The 21,101-nt window shown below is 51.0% G+C and overlaps 2 protein-coding genes across 7 annotated transcripts in view; one reads left to right on the top strand and one right to left on the bottom strand.

Moving 5' to 3' along the window:
* Window positions 1-511, top strand: part of SPTAN1 (spectrin alpha, non-erythrocytic 1) — a gene marked incomplete at both ends in the record, with an annotated part of 90,553 nt that extends 90,042 nt beyond the window's left edge. For all 6 annotated transcript variants that reach the window (XM_080708484.1, XM_080708482.1, XM_080708487.1 and 3 more), the window contains one exon: window positions 386-511. In XM_080708484.1, the coding sequence (XP_080564610.1) occupies window positions 386-511 (126 nt within the window). The remainder of the gene's footprint in view (window positions 1-385) is intronic.
* A 395-nt stretch (window positions 512-906) lies between these two features.
* DYNC2I2 (dynein 2 intermediate chain 2) lies at window positions 907-11,243 on the bottom strand (the record flags this gene model as incomplete). Its single annotated transcript, XM_080709504.1, has 9 exons — window positions 11,017-11,243; window positions 5,383-5,631; window positions 3,439-3,548; window positions 2,834-2,991; window positions 2,457-2,566; window positions 2,088-2,255; window positions 1,743-1,975; window positions 1,348-1,505; window positions 907-1,145 (listed from the first exon to the last, which is right to left on the bottom strand). The coding sequence occupies exons 1-9, from the start codon at window positions 11,200-11,202 to the stop codon at window positions 907-909; spliced, it is 1,611 nt and encodes a 536-aa protein (XP_080565630.1). The 5' UTR covers window positions 11,203-11,243.
* Window positions 11,244-21,101: the final 9,858 nt, after the last annotated feature.

Genomic DNA, 21,101 nt, shown 5'->3' with positions numbered 1-21,101 from the left:
AGTCTTGAGTCTCCACTGGCGAGCCCACCCTGGCCAGGTGCCCGCCGTTTTATCCCTTTTTTTTTTTTTTTTTTTTTTTTTTTTTTTTTTTTTTTTTTATGGTACTGGGGGTGGAACCCAGAGGCTTTCTACCTCCAGGCTATACTCCCAGACCTTTTTTAAAATATCTTATTTGGAAACAGGGTCTCACTAAGTTGCTGAGAGCCTCACTAAGTAGCTGAGGCTGGCTTCGAACACATGCGATCCTCCTGTCTCCGCCTCCCAAGCGCGGGGATTACACGCGTGCACCACCACATTCGTTGTGGAGCAAGGTCCCTATCTGCTCATAGAAACGGCCCCCCGCCCTTGGGCAGCGGCCGGGCTGACCATGCCTCTCCCCCTCCAGAACCTGACCCGGGAACAGGCCGACTACTGCGTCTCCCACATGAAGCCCTTCGTGGACGGCAAGGGCCGCGAACTCCCCACCGCCTTCGACTACGTCGAGTTCACCCGCTCGCTCTTTGTGAATTGATCTCAGCTCGTAGGCTGGCTTGACCCACATGCTTGCCCTGCCGTCGCCTCGCTGCATGTCCACTCCTCTGTGCTCTCAAGGAGAATATTCCAGACAGTGTTACTTTCCAGTGTAACCGTAAGCCTGTGCTTAGCTTGGGTAAGACTTAGTAGAAAATGGTGCTTCAATAAACCGCTTCTGGTCCAATCACTATCACATGTTGCGTGGGGACCCAGATCCGTGTGAGCCAGCTGCCCTCATTCCGACTTAGAAAAACTATACAGCTGGTTTAGTCCTTCTTGTCCCCCCACACCTTTTCTGTTTTCATGTAAAAGACAAATAAAGGACTCAACTCCCTCTAACGGCGTCCTTCCTTTCATTTAGCCCGGCACAGCCTCGCCCCTGCCCCTGTGGCCTCAGGTGGCCACCTCTGCTGCCAGCTGGTCCAGGCCCTCGGTTTCCCGGGGCCCCTGCTCAGTGAACGAGGTGCTCAGCCGCCACACCTTCACCACGCCCTTGGCGTCACCAGCAGCCAAGAGCTGGGTCTGCTGGTGGTTAAACTCGAGGCAGTAGACAGGGCTTCCGTCCTGGGTTTGCACGATGGACGCTGTGGGTTTCTGGGAGCTTTTCTGGAGATCAAACAGCTGCACATCACCTGGAGAAAGAGGTTTGGAAACTAGCTGCCACAGCTCACAGCTCACAATACGGCTGGTGCTGGCACCTGGGCCTCCCTGCGTGCCTCGCGGCTAGTTTTCTGGGTAAAAATCTTTGTACACAGTCTCCCCATCTAGGATTCCAAGTGTCTACTGAGCCCATCAACCACTTTAAGGGATCCACACCTGGTGGCCTTTTCTTACCTTCCCCAGAAGCAGCTGCAAAAACCAGGGGGCGCACAGGGGACCAGCGCACGGCAAACAGGTACTTGTGGGACAGCTGCAGCGAGGTCAGGGGCTGCGCCTGCAGCACGGAGTACAGGTGGACGTGGCCGTCCGTCCCCGCGCTCAGGAAGAGGTTCCTAGGCAGGAGAGAGGCCAGGGGCTTGGCCTGATGTCCGTGGGGCTGCCCCCGACTCCTCCCAGGCTCTCAGCTCAGAAGCCTCCTTGGCCCCCAAACCGGTGAGTCCGTCCTCAGTAGAGAAGGGACAAACCGGGCTCAGATGGGGGAAGAATTAGGACGCAGGTGCGTGGAGAGGGTCTACTGCATGGCCCGGCGCCTGGAAGTCAGCAGGGTGGGGACCCCGGGCCTCTCCTACCTGTGGAAAGGGGAGCAGCTCACAGAGTAGATGGGACCACCGTGGGGGGAGAAGGTGAACTGCGCCGGAGCCCGCAGGGGCACGGAGCTGGGCGTGCGCGTGAGGGCCGCCTCTTCTGCTGCCAGGGAACATTTGAGTGGGAAACCGCCTTCCGTGCCCAGGATGAAAAGGCTGGGGTCGAAGCTGGAGAAAGACGCCGCCGTGGCGCCCACCTCAGTCTCACCCCGGGAAGGCTGTAGGAGAGCAACAGGGTCAGGACTGAGGGCTCAGCGCACGGTCCCGATGGCCAGTGGGCCGTGCTGCGGGCTGCCCGGGCTGCGGGGGCTGGTGCTGGCGCCCACCTACCTTCTTCAGCTTGGTGCTTCGTGGCAACTGCTGCATGACCACGGCGAAGCCCCCGGTGAGCTGCAGCTGGCCCCCGCCGGCCCCCTGCCAGAGCAGCACCTTCCCGTCCGTGGCCACGCTCAGCACCTGGAAGCGATGACCATGCCTGGGCTCAGGCAGCCAGACCACCTAAGACGACAGTGGAGCGAGATGGGCAGAGCAGAGCCCCCAGCACCAGGCTCTGCCGGGGAAAATAGGCCATCGCGGGTGGTAGGAGCAGGGGCTGAGTCCCTCCACGGCCCCCGCGGGGGCAGGTCAGCGGCCAGTGCTCCCCAGGCCCGCAGGGCTCCTCCTGTTCTGCCCTCTCCCCCCAACAGCCCAGGGCCTCACCTGGTACACGGGGTCTGTGTGGGTGTCATCCGTCAGGCCTGTGCGCCAGAGCAGCGGGTCCTCGGGGCGGCTCAAGTCCCACACCAGGACCTCGCCACTGTACAGCCCTCCTGTGGGGAGCACGGGCCTGGCCATCAGCTCAGCCAGAGCCGGGCCCCGCTGAAAACCATCCGCAAAGAGGAAAGTCCCATTCCCGGGCAGGAGCCCCTCCACAACAAGCAGAGGCGGCGCTGAGAGCCTGCCGCCGGCTCACTCCACCCCCCGCACAGCCCCCACTCGCAGCGGCCCTTCCCAGGTCTGCCCCCCCCCCCAGGGAGTCAGGGCAGCCTGTCTCCTCCACGCAGGCCCGCCCAGCCGGCCAGGGCCGGGCAGCTCACCCGCGATATAGGAGGGCTGAGTGGGGTGGAAGGCCAGGCACATGGCGGCGCTGGGCACCTCCACCACCGCCGACGGCTGCCGGGGGCTCAGGCCTCGCCGGTCCAGGTTCCAGGAGCACACATAGGACTTGAGCGTGCTCCAATCCCCGTCATCCAGCCTGCACGGGACGCACTGAGCTGCCCCTGCGGCTCCTGTCGCCTTCCCAGCCCTCCCTCAACCCCCATCATTGCTTCTCTTCCCATCACACCCTCCTACTGAGTGTCCAAGAGGAACAGGCTCCGGCCTGGGCCCCAAGGACAGGCTGTTCTCTAGAAAGGGGGCCCCAGCCCCCAGGGACAGGCCCAGGCAGGGGTGGGCTGGGAAACCAAGTGCACAGGGAAACGGCACCAGAGAAACGGCCGGTGGGAGAAGGCCGGCTGAGGCTGCGCTGCCCAGTGGGCAGGTGGCCCCAGACCTCGGCCCCACCCTGCTCTCTGGCTGCCCAGCCAGCCTCGGCGGGATGCCCAGAATGACCAAGCTCTTGGGGCCAACCTCCCCCATGCAGCTGGGGAGACGGGCCCAGGTGGGGGTCTTCCGCTGCCCCCCCACCCCAGTGGCCACTCACCGGCCGTAGGCACAGGCCAAGACGGAGCCAGTGGTGTTCCAGGAAACGCTGGTCACGTGCAGACCCTGCCCCTGGGCGGGCGGGTAGCCCAGGGTGTGCAGGCAGGTCACCTGCAGAGACAAGCCATCCCCACCTCAGGCCCCAAAGCCACCCAGCAGGCGGCCTGTGGCCACCTAGGAAAACTGCGCACACCGCTGGTGCGGCAAGCCTGTAACCCATTCTTGAGGCTGAAACACAGAATCGCAGGTTCAAGCCTCAGCAACTGTATTTTGTTGTTGTTGTTGTTGTTGTTGTTCGGTGGTAATGGAGATGGAACCCAGGGGCTTTTCTACCTCCAGGCTATACTCCCAGACCTATTTTATACTTATTTGAAAACAGGGTCTCACTAAGTTGCTGAGAGCCTCACTAAGTAGCTGAGGCTGGCTTCGAACCTGGGATCCTCCTGTCTCAGCCTCCCAAGCGCCACCACGCCCGGCTAGCAAGCCCGTTGTGAAATAAAAAACAAGCCAGACTTGTAGTCCCAGCATTTAGGAGGCAGAGATTGGAGCCTAAGCTACTTAGTGAGGCCCTTTGCAACTCAGTGAGACCCATTTCAAAAATAAAGAATAAAAAAAAAAAACCAGGGTAGGGGGTGTAGCTTGGAGATTGCCCGAGTTCCATACCCAGACCTGAAAAAAAAATGGCAGCCAGGCGGGCTGGTGCACACCTGGAATCCCAAGTAGGAGGCTCAGACAGGAGGATCACAGGTTCAAAACCAGCCTCAGCAACTTAGTGAGACCATTTACAAAATATATATATATAATAGGTCTGGAGGTACACCCCCGAGGTAAAAGGCCCATGGGCTCCATCCCCAGGACCACACACACACACACACACACACACACACACACACACACAAAACCCTAACCCCCAGCACCACACACACTTAAAGCTCACACCAGGCCTTCGGCAGTCGGGCGCCTGCCCGGCAGAGAGAGCAAACCCACAAGCCCCTCAACATTCCAAAGTCCCTGACTTCAAAGCCTCTGCTGTCACCAGGGCACTGAGCGAACCCAAACACCCAGGGTGCAGGCTCCAGCGGCAGCTCATAGCTGTGTGGCCCTGGGCGAGTCACGGAGCCTCTCGGAGCCTCCTCCACAAAGTGCAGACCACAGGGTACTGCCCGCAGAGCTGTCTTTGCTTCTTTCTTTCTTTCTTTCTTTCTTTCTTTCTTTCTTTCTTTCTTTCTTTCTTTCTTTCTTTTTGTGTGTGTAGTACTGTGGATGGAACCCAGGGGCATTCTACATCTGAGCGACACCCCCGGCCCTATTTTTTTTTGCGGTACTGGGGGTGGAACTTTCTATCTCCAGGCTATATTTCCAGACCTATTTTATATTTTATTTGGAAACAGGGTCTCACTAAGTAGCTGAGGCTGGCTTCGAACCTGTGTGATCCTCCCGTCTCAGCCTCCCAAATGCTGGGATTACAGGCGTGCGACACCACGCCCAGCTGTCTTATTTTTTGGTGGTACTGGGGGTGGAGCCCAGAGGCTTTCTACTTCCAGGCTATACTCCCAGACCTTTTTTATATTTTATTTGGAAACAGGGTCCCACTAAGTTGCTGAAAGCCTCACTAAGTAGCTGAGGCTGGCTTCGAACCCGCGCGATCCTCCTGTCTCAGCCTCCCAAGCATGGGGATTACAAGCGTGCGCCACCACGCCCGGCTCCTTTTCCTTATTTTGAAACAGGGTCTCCCAAATTGCTGAGACTCACTAGAGCCCAGGATCCTCTCGTCTCAGCGCCGCTGACTAATTTATTCTTAGAAAACTCATCTCAGTACCTGGCAGAAAAGAAGGGATCGGGGAGTGCTGGCTGGAGCCGAAACTATTGCTGCCGGGCTGGAGCAGGAGCAGCCCAAGGCAGGGAGGGACCCAGGGGGGCGCCGCGCCGGCAGCCCCTGCCCTACCGTGTGCTGCGGCTCCGTCCAGTTCACCTCGAAGCCGTCAAAGGCGTGGCTCTGCCAGTTCTTGTTCAGCTCCCGGATGACCATGGCCTCCACCCTCCGGAGGAAGGCTGCGAGCCGGGCGCTGTCCTGGCGGGCGGCGGGCTGTGTGGCGGGTGGCGCGGGGGCCTCCGTCTGCACCTGGGCATCCACCTGCTCCCGGACCTGGGCCGCCGCATCCGCGGTGGCGATGCCGGCCGTCTGGCAACTTTTCTAGGAGTGAGATCAAAGCCGGCATCAGCTTGGCCTGCGCTGTGCTGTCACCGCCAGCGCCCGCCCCGCGCCAGGGGACTCGCTCCCGGGCCTCACCGCTGCCAACCGGCGGGCCACTGGGCCTCTACCCCAGCTGTGGTGATTGGTCAGGATGGCCATGTGACCCTAACAGGCCAATGAGCACCTGCCCCAGGACTTTTGATGACAGTCTTTAGGCAGGTAAAGTACAGCAGGCGGGGCCATGCCTGTAATCCCAGTACTTGGGAGGCTGGCAGGAGGATCACAGGTTCAGGGCCAGCCTTGGCAACTTAGCGAGGCACTCGGCAACTTCTTGAGACCCTGTTTCAAAATAAAAAATAAAGCCAGGCCGGGCGTGGTGGCACACGCTTGTAATCCCCACGCTTGGGAGGGTGAGACAGGAGGATCTCACAGGTTCAAGGCCAGCCTCAGCTACTTAGTGAGGCTCTCAGCAACTCAGTGAGACCCTGTTTCCAAATAAAATATAAAATGGGTCTGGGAGTATAGCCCGGAGGCAGAAAGCCTCTGGGTTCCACCCCAAGTACCACCAAAAATAAAAAATAAAAATAAAGCCAGGCATGATGGCTTACGCTCATAATCCCAGCATTTGGGAGGCTGAGACAGGAGGATCTCAGTTATCGGACAGTCCCAGCTACTGAGTGAGGCCTTTGCAACTCGGTGAGGCCCTGTTTCAGAAGAAAGAATAAAAAAGAGGGCTGAGAGTGTAGCTCAGAGGTAGAATGCCCCTGGGTTCCATTCCCAGTTCTGCACGCACACGCACACACACACACACACACACACACACACACACACACACAGCCAGCTATGGGCAGAGGCCCCACACTGACCAGGTGTGAAGCGCCGGCGGCCGCAGAGGGCACACTTCCACAGCATCGGGGCCAGCCTCCTGGTCACGTGACCGCACCTCTGGGCACATCGGGGCAGAAAGCAGCCCATAGAACCTATGCCCACCAGGCGACAGGTCAGAGGCCAGACGTACCTCCTCCACTCTGATGCTGCGACTGCAGGGGCTGTCCTGGTACTGTCTTAGTCTTCCTTTCCTCTGAGCTACACCCCCAGCCTTGTTTTTTATTCTTTATTTTGAAACAGGATCTCACTAAGTTACAAAAGACCTCATTAAGTAGCTGAGGCTGGCCGAGAACCTGGGATCCTGCTATCTCACCCTCCACATACCAGGATTACAAGCGTGCGCCACCACGCCCGGCTCCGCCACAGCCTTTCCATCTCTTCACAGGTGCCCAAAACTGCGTCACCAGCCAGGTGTAATATTGCACACCTGTGAGCCCGGAACTGGAGAGGCTGACCCAGGTCGATCGGTCATAAGTTCAAAGACAGCCTCGACAAGGCAGTGAGACGCTCCGCAACCTAGTGAGATCCTATTTCAAACAAAAAATAAAACCTGCTGGGGCGACGGCTCGGAGGTTGAATGCCCCCGGGTTCAACCCCCAGTACAAAAAACATAACTGTCTCACCAAGCCAGGCATGGTAGCACATGCCTGTAATCCCAGTACTTGGAAAGCTAAAATAGGAGGGTCACGGGTTCAAGGCCAACCTCAGCAACTTACAGACTCGGCAAAAGGGCGCCACCAGCCCCAATTTAACACCATGCTCCGGCAGGGAGCGCCACACTGCAGAACCTGAGGAGGCCAAGGCTGCAGTGCCAGGAAGACACCGGGGACTGTAAGGGCCAGAGGAGGGAGCTCAGGCCCACTCAGGGCAGAAGGGAGGGCAGGCCTGAGCACAGGACACCCCAGGACGAAAAACTCAAAAGAGCCTGACGCTTGTGATCCCAGCATTCGGGAGGCCGGGACAGGAGGCTCGCACTTCACAGACAGTCTCAGCTACGATCTCCACAACTTAATGAGACTCTTTCCAAATAAAGAATAAAAAATAGGGCAATAAATAACTAAATAAAATAGGACGGGGATGGAGCCTGGATGTAGAATAGCCCTAACCTCAATCCCAAGTAACACAAAATAATAATAAAAAAATAAACAAGGGCTGTTGGTATATCTCAAAGGTAGAATGACTCAGAGGGTTCGTCTCTATTACTGCAGAAAAATAAATTTAAAATCTATTACTAAACCGAGCATGGTGGTGAGAATCTTGCACTTGTAATCCCAGATTCTCACACTTGTAATCCCAGCACTTGGGAGGCTGAGTCAGGAGGATCTCAGTTCAAGGACAGCCTCAGCTACTTAGTGAGACCCTGCTTCAAAACAATCAGCTGGTGCTTGTAAGTAATCGGCCTTCGGAGGCAAAGACAGGAGGACCTGAGGATCGCTGAGGTTCGAAGCCAGCCTCGCTGGCTTAAGAGACCCTGTTTCCAAATAAAAAATATAAAAATAGGTGTGAGAGTGTAGCCTGGAGGTAGAAGGGTTTCCAGGAACCCCAGTACCACCAAAAACAGAAAAAAGAAAAAGAAAAAATAGGGTTGGGGGTGTAGCTCAGAGGTAGAATATCCCTAGGTTCTATCCCCAGACCCACAAAATAAATAAAAAATTTAAAAATAATTTCAAGCCGGGCGTGGTGGCGCACGCTTGTAATCCCCGCGCTTGGGAGGCAGAGACAGGAGGATGGCGCAGGTTCGAAGCCAGCCACGCACACTGGCTTAGGAGACCCTGTTTCCAAATAAAAATGTAAAAAATAGGTCTGGGAATGTAGCCCGGAAGTAGAAGGGCTTCCAGGAACCCCAGTACCACAAAAAAAAAAAAAAAAAATTAAAATATATTTTTTTGGTGGTACTGGGGGTGGAACCCAGAGACTTTCTACCTCCGGGGTATACTCCCAGGCCTATTTTATATTTTATTTGGAAACAGGGTCTCACTAAGTTGCTGAGAGCCTCACTAAGTAGCTGAAGCTGGCTTTGAACCTGTGCCATCCTCCTGCCTCAGCCTCCCAAGCGCGGGGATTACAAGCGTGCGCCACCACGCAAGGCTCTAAAATAATTTTTAAAATAAACCATAAGCCGGGCATGGTGGCGCACGCTTGTAATCCCCGCATTCAGGAGGCTGAGACTGAAGGATCGCGGTTTGCAGACAGTCTCAGCTACTTAGTGAGGCCCTTCGCAACTCAGTGAGACCCGGTTTCAAAATAAAGAATAAAAAATAGGGCAGGGGGTGTATAGCTGGGAGGTCGAATGCCCCTGGGTTCCATCCCCAGACCCGCAAAAAAATAAAATAAAATAAAATAAACCATAATATCTGTACACAAAAAAGAAAGGTGTTAGAGTGAATCAATGATTCCCAACCTGGAATCTTCTAATAGCTGGATCTTCAGCAAGCAAAAGCTATTTTGAGGGTTTTCTTGTTTTTTGCTGTACTGGGGATGGAGCCCAGGGGCACTATATCTCTGAGCTACACCCAGCCCTATCTTTTCTTCTTTATTTTGAAACAGGGTCTCACTGAGTTGCAGAGGGCCTTACTAAGTGGCTGAGGCTGTCTGCGAACCGTGATCCTCAGGTCTCAGCCTCCTGAATGCTGGGATTACAAGCGTGCGCCACCACCTCCAGTCTATTTTGAGTTTTGTTTTGTTTTGTTTTTTGCGGTAATGAGGATGGAACCTAGGGGCATTCTACCTTCAAGCTATACCCCCAGCCCTATTTTTTATTCTTTATTTTGAAACAGGATCTCACTGAGTTGCAAAAAAACCTAAGTACCTGAGTCTGGCCTCAAACTGTGATCCTCCTGTCTCAGCCTCCCAAATGCTGGGATTACAAGCATGCACCACCATGCCCGGCTTATTTTAAGTATTTTGTAAAAGTCATATCTGAGTATTTTTTAAAGGTCAATATGACCTTTAAAAGTGCATGAATCATACACTTACCTGCAGGGGGATAAACAGGCTGAATCAAAGTGACCAGGGTTTGCTTGTGGCGGGAACTATTCCCACGCAGCACAGCACAGCAGGTACTGTTCCTGCACACTGCTAGGCCTTGGGAAGACACTATCCTCAAAAGTGACTTCATAGCCGGGCGTGGTGGCGCACACTTGTCATCCCCGCGCTTGGGAGGCTGAGACGGGAGGATCGCGCAGGTTCGAAGCCAGCCTCAGCTACTTAGTGAGAGACCCTGTTTCCCAATAAAGTATAAAATAGGTCTGGGAGTACAGCCTGGAGGTAGAAAGGCCCTGGGCTCCACCCCCAGTACCACAAAAAAAAAGTGACTTCATGGAGTGTCTTACCTCCAAGGCACTCCACTACGTCACTCCCTCTCTCTGACATAGTGCTTTATAATTTGTCTCTTCTTTCTAACTTTGTAATAATAAAAAATTGCTTAAATTTACAGCAAAAATAAAAAAAAAGTGACTTCATGAGGTGTCACTTGCATTGCCGAGGACCTCCGCTATCTGCAAGATCAACAACCCAAGTTGTTTCCTCTGGGAAAAAACTCAGCATCCTGGGACCCAGCTTGTTCTGCTGGCTCCTTACTGCGCTGACCCTCTGCCATCACCTGGGACCTCTCCCCTTCCCTCCGTCCTCCACAGGCCTCCCGCCAGCTCAAACAAATGTCACAGCTGGAAATGCTGCTGCCCATCTGCAGCCTCCCGGAGGCTGAGGCTCAGGCTGAGACAGACAGGCGCCTGGCCAGCCTCAGCAACTCAGAAACCCCTGCAACCTAGTAAAACCCCCCACCGTTTTGTTTTTTTTTTTTTTTTTTTTTTTTTTCAGTACTGGGGAAGGAACCCAGGGCATTCTACCTCCGATCTACACCCCCTGCCCTATTTTTTATTATTTTGAAACAGGGTCTCACTGAGTTGCAAAGGGCCTAAGTAGCTGAGGCTGTCTGCGAACCGGGATCCTCCAGTCCCAGCCTCCCAAACGCTGTGACTACAAGCCTGTGTCACCACGCCTTATTTGGGGGAGGGGGGAGCGGTCAGGAGATGGAACCCAGAGACATTTGACCTGCGAGCCACACCCCCCTCCCTATTTTTTATTCTTTATTTTGAAGCAGGGTCTCACTAAGCTGCAAAGGGCCTCACTAAGTAGCTGAGGCTGGCCTCGAACCGCGATCCTCAGGTCTCAGCCTCCCGAACGCTGGGATCACAAGCGTGCCCCCACCACGCCGGGCTCCGCGGTTACTTTTTGCGGATAACATAAAAACAGACCGCGTGGGAGGCTGGGACAGGAGGATCGCACAGGTTCAAAGCCAGCCTCAGCTACTTAGTGAGGCTCTCAGCAACTTAGTGGGACCCTGTTTCCAAATAAAATAGAAAAAGGTCTGGGAGTGTAGCCTGGAGGTAAAAAGCCTCTAAGTTCCACCCCTAGTACCACCAAAAAAATAATAAATAAAAACAGACAGTGGAAAGCCGGCCCACTCTCCGCCCGCGCAGCCCCAGCGCCGCTCACCGTCTCCCCGCGGATGCCCTGGGCACCCCTCCACAGCGAGGGCACGGACGCCACGCCCAGGGTCTCGTCCTGCAGCGGCCCGGGCCGCTCCGGCCGCTCGGCGCCCTCTGCCCGGCCGGTCGCCAGCACGCCGGTCCCCGCGCGGCCCTCCCCCGGGCTCCGCCGCGGCTGCAGGCGCGTTGCCATGGTGACGGCCCGCCCTCCCGCGCCGGCGCAGTAAGCCGCGACCTTCGCGCCCGGAGACCGGAAGGAAAAGATGGGCGAGGTGAAGCTGGTGGCGCCATTTTTTTGACTGGTCGTGGCGCATTTCCCCGAGGCCCAACAGGGGAAAAATGAATGATCCTTTTCAGCTGGGAGGACGTGCATATCTACTCTCGGCCATCTTATTCTCAGCAGGGACACGCTCGAGGCAGGCGCAGAGGCTCCTCCACCAAAGAAGTGCGGAAGTGATCACGGGTGCCAGGCTCAGAGATGGCGCCGGGCGCCCAGGCGCGGGCAGAGCCGGAGCTGGCGGGCGCCGAGGTCCAGGGACCCCGCCACGCGCCCCCGGGCCCAGCCCCGCGCCAGCGCGGCCCCCGACGCCGCCTCTCCTCAGTTTCTGCCTGCTAGAGTGATAAAAATGGCAGAAGAGCATCCCCAGTGGAGATGAATAGTTGGGCTCAGATGAGGAAGCGCACCAGTATGCTTGCTGGGGAGGCCGAGACGGGAGGCTGGCCCATTATCAGCCAGCCTCTGCTGCTTGGGCCCCGCAACTTAAGTGAGACCCCGTTAAAAATAAAGAATAAACGCCGGGCATATCAAAATATGTGAAACGTTTATTAAAATATTTTACTAACAAAGTGCATCTCTTTCCTTCTACATATATATTAATTTTGTCATTGCACTGTCAATAAATAATGGAACTAAGCCAGACGCGGTGGCGCACACTTGTAATCCCCGCGCTTGGGAGGCAGAGACAGGAGGATCGCGCAGGTTCGAAGCCAGCCTCAGCTGCCTTAAGAGACCCTGTTTCCAAACAAAAAAATGTAAAAATAGGTCTGGGAGTGTAGCCCGGAGGTAGAAGGGCTTCCAGGAACCCCAGTACCACCAAAAAATAATAATAATAATAATGGAACTATATGAATATATTAAATCAAAATATGTGAAACATTTATTAAAATATTTTTACTAACATTAAAAAAAAAAAAAAGGCCGGGCCTGGTGGGCACACGCTTGTAATCCGGATTTGGGAGGCTGAGACAGGAGAATCCCGGTTCCCCAGCAGCCTCAGGGCCTGTGCAACTCATTGAGACCCTGTTTCCAAATAAAGAATAAAGAGTAAGGCTGGGGGTGTATCGGAGGTAGAATGTCCCTGGGTTCCATCCCCAGGATTGCAAAAAATAATTTTTTTAAAAAAAAGATGTATCGGGCATGGTGGCACACCCTTGTAATCCTAGCATTAGGGAGGCTGAGACAGGAGGTTCACGGTTTGCAGACAACCTCAGCTACTTGGCCCCTTTGCAACTCAGTGACACCCTGTTTCAAAATAAAGAATAAAATAAAGGGCTGGGACTGGGCACAGATTTGTAATCCCAGCATTCAGGAGGCTTAGACAAAAGGAACGCCGTTCACAGAGGACAGCCTCAGCTACTTTGCAACTCATTGAGACCCTGTTTCAAAATAAAAAATAAAAAAAAATGGGCCGGGGTTAGCTCAGAGGTAGGATGCCCCTGGATTCCATCCCCAGTACTAAGAGAAAAAAAAAAAAAAAAGCTTGTTAACTGAATTAAAGACAGACACAGTTGCGCAGGCCTCTATATAATTCCAGAACTCCGGAGGCTATTAAAACAGGAGGATCACATATTAAAGGTCTTGTGTGTGTGTGTGTGTGTGTGTGTGTGTGTGTGTGTGTGTGTGTGTGAGCTCAAGGGCATTCTACCTTTTTCAAAACAAAAAAACGACGCCAGGCTTGGTGGCGCACACTTGTAATAATTCATTCAGGATGTTGAGACCTGAGGATAGTGGTTCACGGACAGCCTCAGCTACTTAGTGAGGCCCTCTGCAACTCAGTGAGACCCTGTTTCAAAATAAAATATAAAATGGGTCTGGGAGTATAGCTCGGAAGTAGAAAGCCTCTGGGTTCCACCCCCAGTACAACCAAAAAAAAAAAATTTTTTTTTTTGCAGGTCTAGGGATGGAACCCAGGGGCATTCAACCTCCGAGCTACACCTCCTGCCCTATTTTTTATTCTTTATCTTGAAACAGGGTCTCACTGAGTTGCAGAGGGCCTCACTAAGTAGCGGAGGCTGTCGGAGAACCATGATCCTCAGGTCTCAGCCTCCGAAATGCTGGGATTACAAGCGTGCACCACCACGCCCGGCTCCCAATTTTATTTCTTATTTGGAAACAGGGTTTCACTAAGTTGCAGAGGGCCTTGCTAAATTGTCCAGGCTGGCTTTGAACTGGTGATCCTCCTGTCTCAGCCTCCGAAATACTGGGATTACAAGCGTTTCAAGCATGTGCCCATAAGCGGCCGGCTTTAGTTTTTAAATTTTATTGCTGGGTATTGTACCTCCAAGCTATACCCTTACAATTTTTTTTTTTTTTTTTTTTTTTTTGTGGTACTAGACGTGGAAACCAGAGGCTCTTCTATCTCCAGGAAACACTCTCAGACCTATTTTATATTTTCTTCAGAAAAAGGGTCTCGCTGGGCATGGTGGTGCATCCTTGTAATCCAAGCATTAAGGAGGCTGAGACCGGAGGATCGCGGTTCGCGAACAGCCTCAGCTACCTAGTGAGGCCCTCTGCAACTCAGTGAGACCTGGTTTCAAAATAAAGAATAAAAACAGGGCAGTGGGTGTAGCTCGGAGGTAGAATGCCCCTGGGTTCCATCCCCAGACCCGCAAAAAAAAAAAAAAAAAAAAAAAATTTAAATAGGGCAAGCCGGGCATAGTGGCACACGCTTGTAATCCTGGCTCCTGGCGCTTGGGAGGCTGAGACAGGAGGATCCTGCAGGTTCAAGGCCAGCCTCAGCTACTTAGTGAGGCTCTCAGCAACTTAGACCCTGTTTCCAAATAAAATATAAAAAAGGTCTGGGAGTATATAGCCCAGAGGTAGAAAGCCTCTGGGTTCCACCCCCAGTACCACAAAATAAATAAATAAATAAATAAATAAATAAATAATAATAAATAGGGCAAGAGATATAGCTTGGAGGTCAAATGCCTAAGGTTTCCATTCCCAGACCCACAAAAAAAAAAAAAGAAAGAAAAAGAAAAAAGAAAAGAAACAGGGTCTCACTCAGTTGCTGAGAGCCTCACTAAGTAGCTGAGGCAGGCTTCAAACTTGTGCGATCCTCCTGTCTCAGCCTCCCAAGTGTGGGGATTACAAGTGTGTGCCACCACGCCTGGCTCTACCCTCACCATTTATTCATTTGTTCATTCATTTATTTATTTGGTGGTGCTGGGGATTGAATCCAGGGAAATTCTACCTCTGAGCTATACCCCAAACCTTATTTTAATTATTTATTTATTTATTTATTTATTGTGGGTCTGGGGACGGAACCCAGGGACATTCTACCTCCAAGCTACACCCCCTGCCCTATTTTTATTTTTTATTTTGAAACAGGGTCTCACTGAGTTGCGGAGGGCCTCACTAAGTAGCTGAGGCTGTCCACGAACCGCGATCCTCCAGGGTCTCAGCCTCCCAAATGCTGGGATTACAAGTGTGCGCCACCATGCCCGGCTATTTTATTTTATTTTATTTTTCGGATCTGGGGATGTAAACCAGGGGCATTCAACCTCTGAGCTACATCCTCTGCCCTATTTCTTATTCTTTATTTTGAGACATGGTCTCACTAAGTTGTGGAGAGCCTCACTAAGTAGCTGAGGCTGTCCACAAACCGCGATCCTCCAGTCTCAGCCTCCAGAACGCTGGGGATTACAAGCGTGCGCCACCACGCCCGGCCCAAAGCCTATTTTACTTTTCTTTCTTTCTTTTTTTTTTTTTTTTTGCGGATCTAGGGATGGAACCCAGGGTCATTCGACCTCCGATCTACACCCCCTGCCCTATTTTTTATTCTTTATTTTGAAACCGGGTCTCACTGAGTTGCAGAGGGCCTCACTAAGTAGCTGAGGCTGTCCGTGAACCACGATCCTCTGGGTCTCAGCCCCCCACTCAATGCTGGGATTACAAGCATGCGCCACCACGGCCCGGCTTCTTATTTATTTTTTATTTGAAAACAGGGTCTTCCTCTGGAGGATCGCTGTTCTCGGACATCCTCAGCTACTTATGAGGCCCTCTGCAACTTAGTGAGACCCGGTTTCAACATAAAGAATGAAAAATAGGGTTGGAGGTATAACTGGGAGGTCGAATGTCCCTGGGTTCCATCCCCAGACTCGCAAAAAAAAAAAAAAAAAGAGAAGACGAAGAAGAAAGAAGAGAAAAAGAGAAAGAAAAAAGAAAGAAAGAAGAAAAAAATAACCAGGGTCTTCCTAAATTGCAGGCAGTCACACTAAGTTGCTGAGGCTGGCCTTGAACCTGCAATCCTCCCATCTCAACCCACTCTTGTGTTCTGTAATAGGGTAATAGGGTCTCACTAAATTCTTGTGGCTGGCCTCAAACCTGTGATCATCCCGTCTCAGCCTCCCAAGTATGAGGATCACAAGCGCGCAGCACATGCCTGGCTCAAGTTTCACTTAATTTTTGTGGTATTACAGATTGAACCCAAGACATCCAATCTCTGAGTCTTAGGAGGCTGAAGCGATTTAGGGAGACTCAGAGCAATCTAGTGAGATGCTATTAAAATAAATAATAAGCCGGCGTGGTGGGCACGCTTGGAATCCCAGCATTTGGGAGGCTGAGACTGGAGGATCGCGGTTCGTGCAAAGGCTCAGGTAGTTAGGAAGGCCCTCTGCAACTCAATAAGACCCTGTAACTCAGTAAGACCCTGTTTCAAAATAAAGAATAAAAATAGGGCAGGGTGTGTAGTTCAGAGGTCAAATGTCCCTGGGTTCTATCCCCAGACCCACAAAAAAAAAAAAATAAATAAAATAAAATAAATTAAGGGCATAGCCAGGCGTGGTGGGGCATGCTTGTAATCCCCGTGCTTGGGAGGCTGAGACAGGAGGATCACACAGGTTCAAAGCCAGCCTCAGCTGGTTTAACAGACCCTGTTTCCAAATAAAATATAAAATAGATCTGGGAGTGTAGCCCGGAGGTAGAAGGCCCCTGAGTTCTATCCCCAGTACCACCAAAAAAAAAAAAGGGCTGGGAGCCATGGGAGCCAGGCATGGAGGCGCAAGCTTGTAATCCCAGCATTTGGGAGGCTGAGACTGGAGGATCGCGGTTCTTGGACAGCCTCAGCTACTTAGTGAAACCCTTAGCAACTCAGTGAGACTCTGTTTCAAAATAAAGAATAAAAAAATAGGGCTGGAAGCTGGGCATGGTGGTGCACGCTTGTAATCCCCGCATTTGGGAGGCTGAGACAGGAGGATCGCGCAGGTTCGAAGCCAGCCTCAGATACTTAGTGACGCTCTCAGCAACTAGTGAGACCCTGTTTCCAAATAAAATATAAAAGTAGGTCTGGGAGTATAGCCCGGAGGTAGAAAGTATCTGAGTTCCAACCCCAGTAGCACACACACACAAAAAAAAAATAGGGCTGGAGGAGGTAGAATGCCCGTGGGTTCAATCCCCCAGTACTGCAAAATAAATAAGTACATAATAAAATAAAAATAAATTAAAATAAAATAAAATAGGTCTGGGGGCGTAGCTTGGAGGTAGAAGGCTGCTGGATTCCATCCCCAATTCCACATACAAAGTAAATAAGTAAATATCAATTAATGAATGAATGGCAGCTATCATCCATCGCCACCCAGGGCACATGTGAACAGATAACAATATTCTGTTTTGGAAATTTCTTCCTTCCAGAGGTACCAGGCCTCAGGGTCACAGAACATCTGGCTCTCCCTCCCGGAGACGGTCAACTCTCAGGTCGGGTACGGGGAGGACATTCAGTAAGCCCCCAACTCCCCTTTGCCTGTTCTGGAAGGAAGTTTGCAAGAGTACTCACGGTTGCCTAGCAACACCCCTGGGAATCCAGGAAGCTACAACTTGGAACCTGGAGAGGAGGAAAGGCGGGCCTTGGATGCTTGAACTGCAGCTGACACGTGCTCTGGTGCTGCACTAGGTCATTAAACCAGAGTCTAAGCCACCGGGCCACTGGGAGTGCTGGGACACACCTGTGATCCCAGTACTTGGGAGGCTGAGACTGGAGGATCTCAAGTTTAAGGCCAGCCTGAGCAATTTAACAAGAGCATGTTAAAATAAATAAATAAATAAATAAATAAACAAATAAATAAATAAAGCTGAGCGTGGTGGCATTAGGGAGGCTGAAACAGGAGAATTGCAATTTGCAGACAGCCTCATTTACTTGGTGAGGCCCTTTGCTACTCAGTGCGATCCTGTTTCAAAATAAAGAATAAAAAACAGGGCTGAGGGTGTAGCTTGGAGGTAGAATGCCCAGTACAGAAAAAAAAAAAAAAAAAAAAAAAGATAGGTGTGGTGTCACATCCCTATAATCCCAGTACTTGAGAGGCTGCTGAGACCAGAGGATTGCAGGTTCAAGGCCAGTCTCAGCAATTTAGTGAGGTCCTCAGTACCTTAGTGAAACCATGTTTGAAAATTTAAATAGGCCCGGCTGGTGGCGCATGCTTGTAATCCCAGCACTCAGGAGGCAGAGACCGGAGGATTGCGGTTCTTGGACAGCCTCAGCCACTTCGCAACTCAATGAGACCTGTTTCAAAAAATAAAAAGATTGAAACAATAGGACTGGGGGTGTAGCTCAGAGGTACAATGCCCCTGGGTTTCATTCCCAGTACTGAAAAAATAAAAGAAAGAAAAGAAAAACAATAAAATAGGGATGGGGGTGTAGCTTGGAAGTAAAATGTCCCTGAGTTCAATCTACAGTACAAATAATTTAAACAAAAAATAGTTGGGTGTGGTAGTACTTGGGAGGCTGAAACACAAAGATTGCAAGTTCATAGACAGACTCAGCAGTTTGGTTTTTTTTCCGGTACTGGGGATTGAACCCAGGGCATTCTACCTCTGAGTTACACCTCCAACCCTATTTTTTCTTTATTTTGAAACAGGGTCTCACAAAGTTTTAGAAGTTCTCAGGAAGTAGCTGAGGCTGCCACAAACCTGCGATCCTCCTGTCTCAGCCTCCCTGGTACTGGGATTACAAGCATATGCCACCATGTCCAGCTCCTATGTTTTATTTGGAAACAGGGTCTTGTGAATTTCCCGAGGACCTCACTAAGTTGCTGAAGCTGGCTTTGAACCTGTAATCCTACTGTCTCAGCCTCTTAAAATACTGGATAAGAATATAAGTGTGTTGCCAGGCGTGGTGGCGCACGCTTGTAATCCAGAGCTTGGGAGGCTGAGACAGGAGGATCTCACAGGTTCGAAGCCAGCCTCAGCTACTTAGTGAGGCTTTCAGCAACTTAGTGAGACCCTGTTTCCAAATAAAATATAAAATGGGTCTGGGAGTATAGCCTGGAAGTAGAAAGCCTCTGGGTTCCACCCCTAGTACCACCAAAAAATTTAAAAAATAAAAAAATAGAATAGAAGTGTGTACTACCATATCTGGCTATATTTTATTTTGTATGTGGTGCTGGGAATTGCACTCAGGGGCATTCTACCTCCAAGTTACACTCTCAGCCCTATTTTTTATTTTATTATTATTATTAATTATTATTATTATTATTATTATTAGTGGTATGGGGGGTGGAACCAAGGGTTTGTTTTTTTTTTTAAACTACGGGCTATCCTCCCAGACCTATTTTATACTTTATTTGGAAACAAGGTCTCACTAAGCTGCTGAGAGCCTCACTAAGTAGCTGAGGCTGGCTTCGAACCCGTGCAATCCTCCTGTCTCAGCCTCCCAAGCGCGGGGATTACAAGCGTGCACCACCACACCTAGCTTATTTTTTATTTTGAAACAGGGTCTTGTTAGCTTGATGAAAGCCTCTATTTGCTGTGGCTGTCCTCAAACCTGCGATCCTCCTGTTTCAACCTCTCAAGTCCTGGGATTACAAGTGTGTGCCAATGCACCAGGTTTACCTCCTGCCCTTTTAATTAATTAATTAATAATAATAATAATAATAATAATTATTATTATTATTATTATGTGTGGTACTGGGGTTCCTGGAAACCCTTCTACTTCCGGGCTATTTTTTACTTCTACTCCCAGACCTATTTTTTAATACTTTTTTAAATTTGGAAAGAGGATCTCCTAAACCAGCACAACTGGCCCTGAACCTGTGTGATCCTCCTGTCTCCGCCTCCCAAGCGCGGGGATTACAAGTGTGTGCCACCACGCCTCTTTATTATTTTTTTGTTTTGAAATAAATCCTTTCTAGGTTGTTTAGACTCTCACTAAACTGCTGAGGCTGGTCTTGAACCTGCTGTTATATATGTCTCACGGCACCATGTAATGTTAACTAGTGAGAGATTTTAAAATTCTTCTGGCTGGGTGTGCTTAAAAAAAAAAAAATCTGGCTGTAGTGGTTCATACTTGTAATCCCAGTACTTGGGAAGCTGAGACAGGAAAATCTCAGGTTTGTGGCCAGCCTCAGCTACTTAGTGAGGCTCTCTGCAAGTTAGTGAGACCCTGTTTCAAAATAAAAAAAATAAAATATAGGACTGAGGGTAGAGCTTGGTGGTAGAATGACCCTGGGTTCAATCCCTCCACCCCCCCACACACAATTATTCCACACAATTTTAGACCTTGCTTATCTGCTTGGAAAGCATTCAAACAGAACGCACAAGTGGGAATCCAGGAGGTTTATTTTGAGAAGGGAAGGCGCCATTAAAGAAAGGCTCTGAAGAAAAGGGTTGGGGGAAGGATTATATCCAAAACGAAGCCTCTGGACCAGCTGTTCTCTGGGATAGTAAATGGCCCAGAGTCTTCCATGTGTTGGGTTTTATTTTATTGTGGTACTGGGTGTGGCTACCTCTGAGTTTTACCCGCAGCCCTATTTTATTTTGAAACAGGGTCTAAGTTGTGCATGGCCTTGATTAATTGTTGAGGCTGGCTTCAAACCTTCAGTCCTCTTATCTCAGACTCCCGAGTACTGGGATTGCAGGTGTATGCCACCACTCCAGGTTAAAGAGAATTGTTCATTGTTTTTGGTCCTGGAAATGAAACCAGAGGCATTCTACTCCAAGATGCACCCCAGCCCGATTTTATTTATTTGGAAACAGGGTCTCACTGGGTTGCTCAGAACCTCTCTAAATTGCAGAGTCTGGATTTGAACCTGGGGTCCTCTTAGCCTCTCAAGCAATGGGATTATAAATATTTGCCACCCCACTATTTTTTTTTTTTTTTTTGGTGGTATTGGGGGTGGAACCCAGAGGCTTTCTACCTCCAGGCTATACTCCCAGAACTTTTTTATATTTTATTTGGTTACAGGGTCTCACTAAGTTGCTGAGAGCCTCACTAAGTAGCTGAGGCTGGCTGCGAACCCATGCGATCCTCCTGTCTCAGCCTCCCAAGCGCGGGGATTACAAGTGTGCACCACCACGCCCGGCTTTTTTTTTTTTTTTTTTTTTTTTTGCGGGTCTGGGGATGGAACCCAGGGGCATTCGACCTTCGAGCTACACCCGCTGCCCTATTTTTATTCTTTATTTTGAAACAGGGTCTCACTGAGTTGCAGAGGGCCTCACTAAGTAGCTGAGGCTGTCCGCGAACCGCGATCCTCCGGTCTCAGCCTCCCAAACGCCGGGATCACAAGCGTGCCCACCATGCCCGGCGGCCACTATTCTTGTTTAGGTGTGGTGACGCACATTCATAATCCCGGCATTTGGGAGGCTGAGACAGGACGATTGGGGTTTGCGGCCAGCCTCAGCTACTTAGTGAAGCTCTTAACAACTCAGTGAGATTCTGTTTCAAAATAAATAATAAAAAAATAGGGCTGGAGTATAGGTCAAATGCCCCTGGGTTCCATTCCCAGTACCAAAAAAAAAATAGAAATAGGGTCTCAATTGGGAGAGCCCCACCAAGTTCCTTAGTCAACCTGTGATCAAACCTGTGATCCTCCTGGGATTAC

This window comes from Muscardinus avellanarius (genome assembly GCF_963383645.1).
Source record: "Muscardinus avellanarius genome assembly, chromosome: 13".
NCBI classification, from domain to species: domain Eukaryota; kingdom Metazoa; phylum Chordata; class Mammalia; order Rodentia; family Gliridae; genus Muscardinus; species Muscardinus avellanarius.
This window is presented reverse-complemented; position numbering and strand designations above follow the sequence as displayed.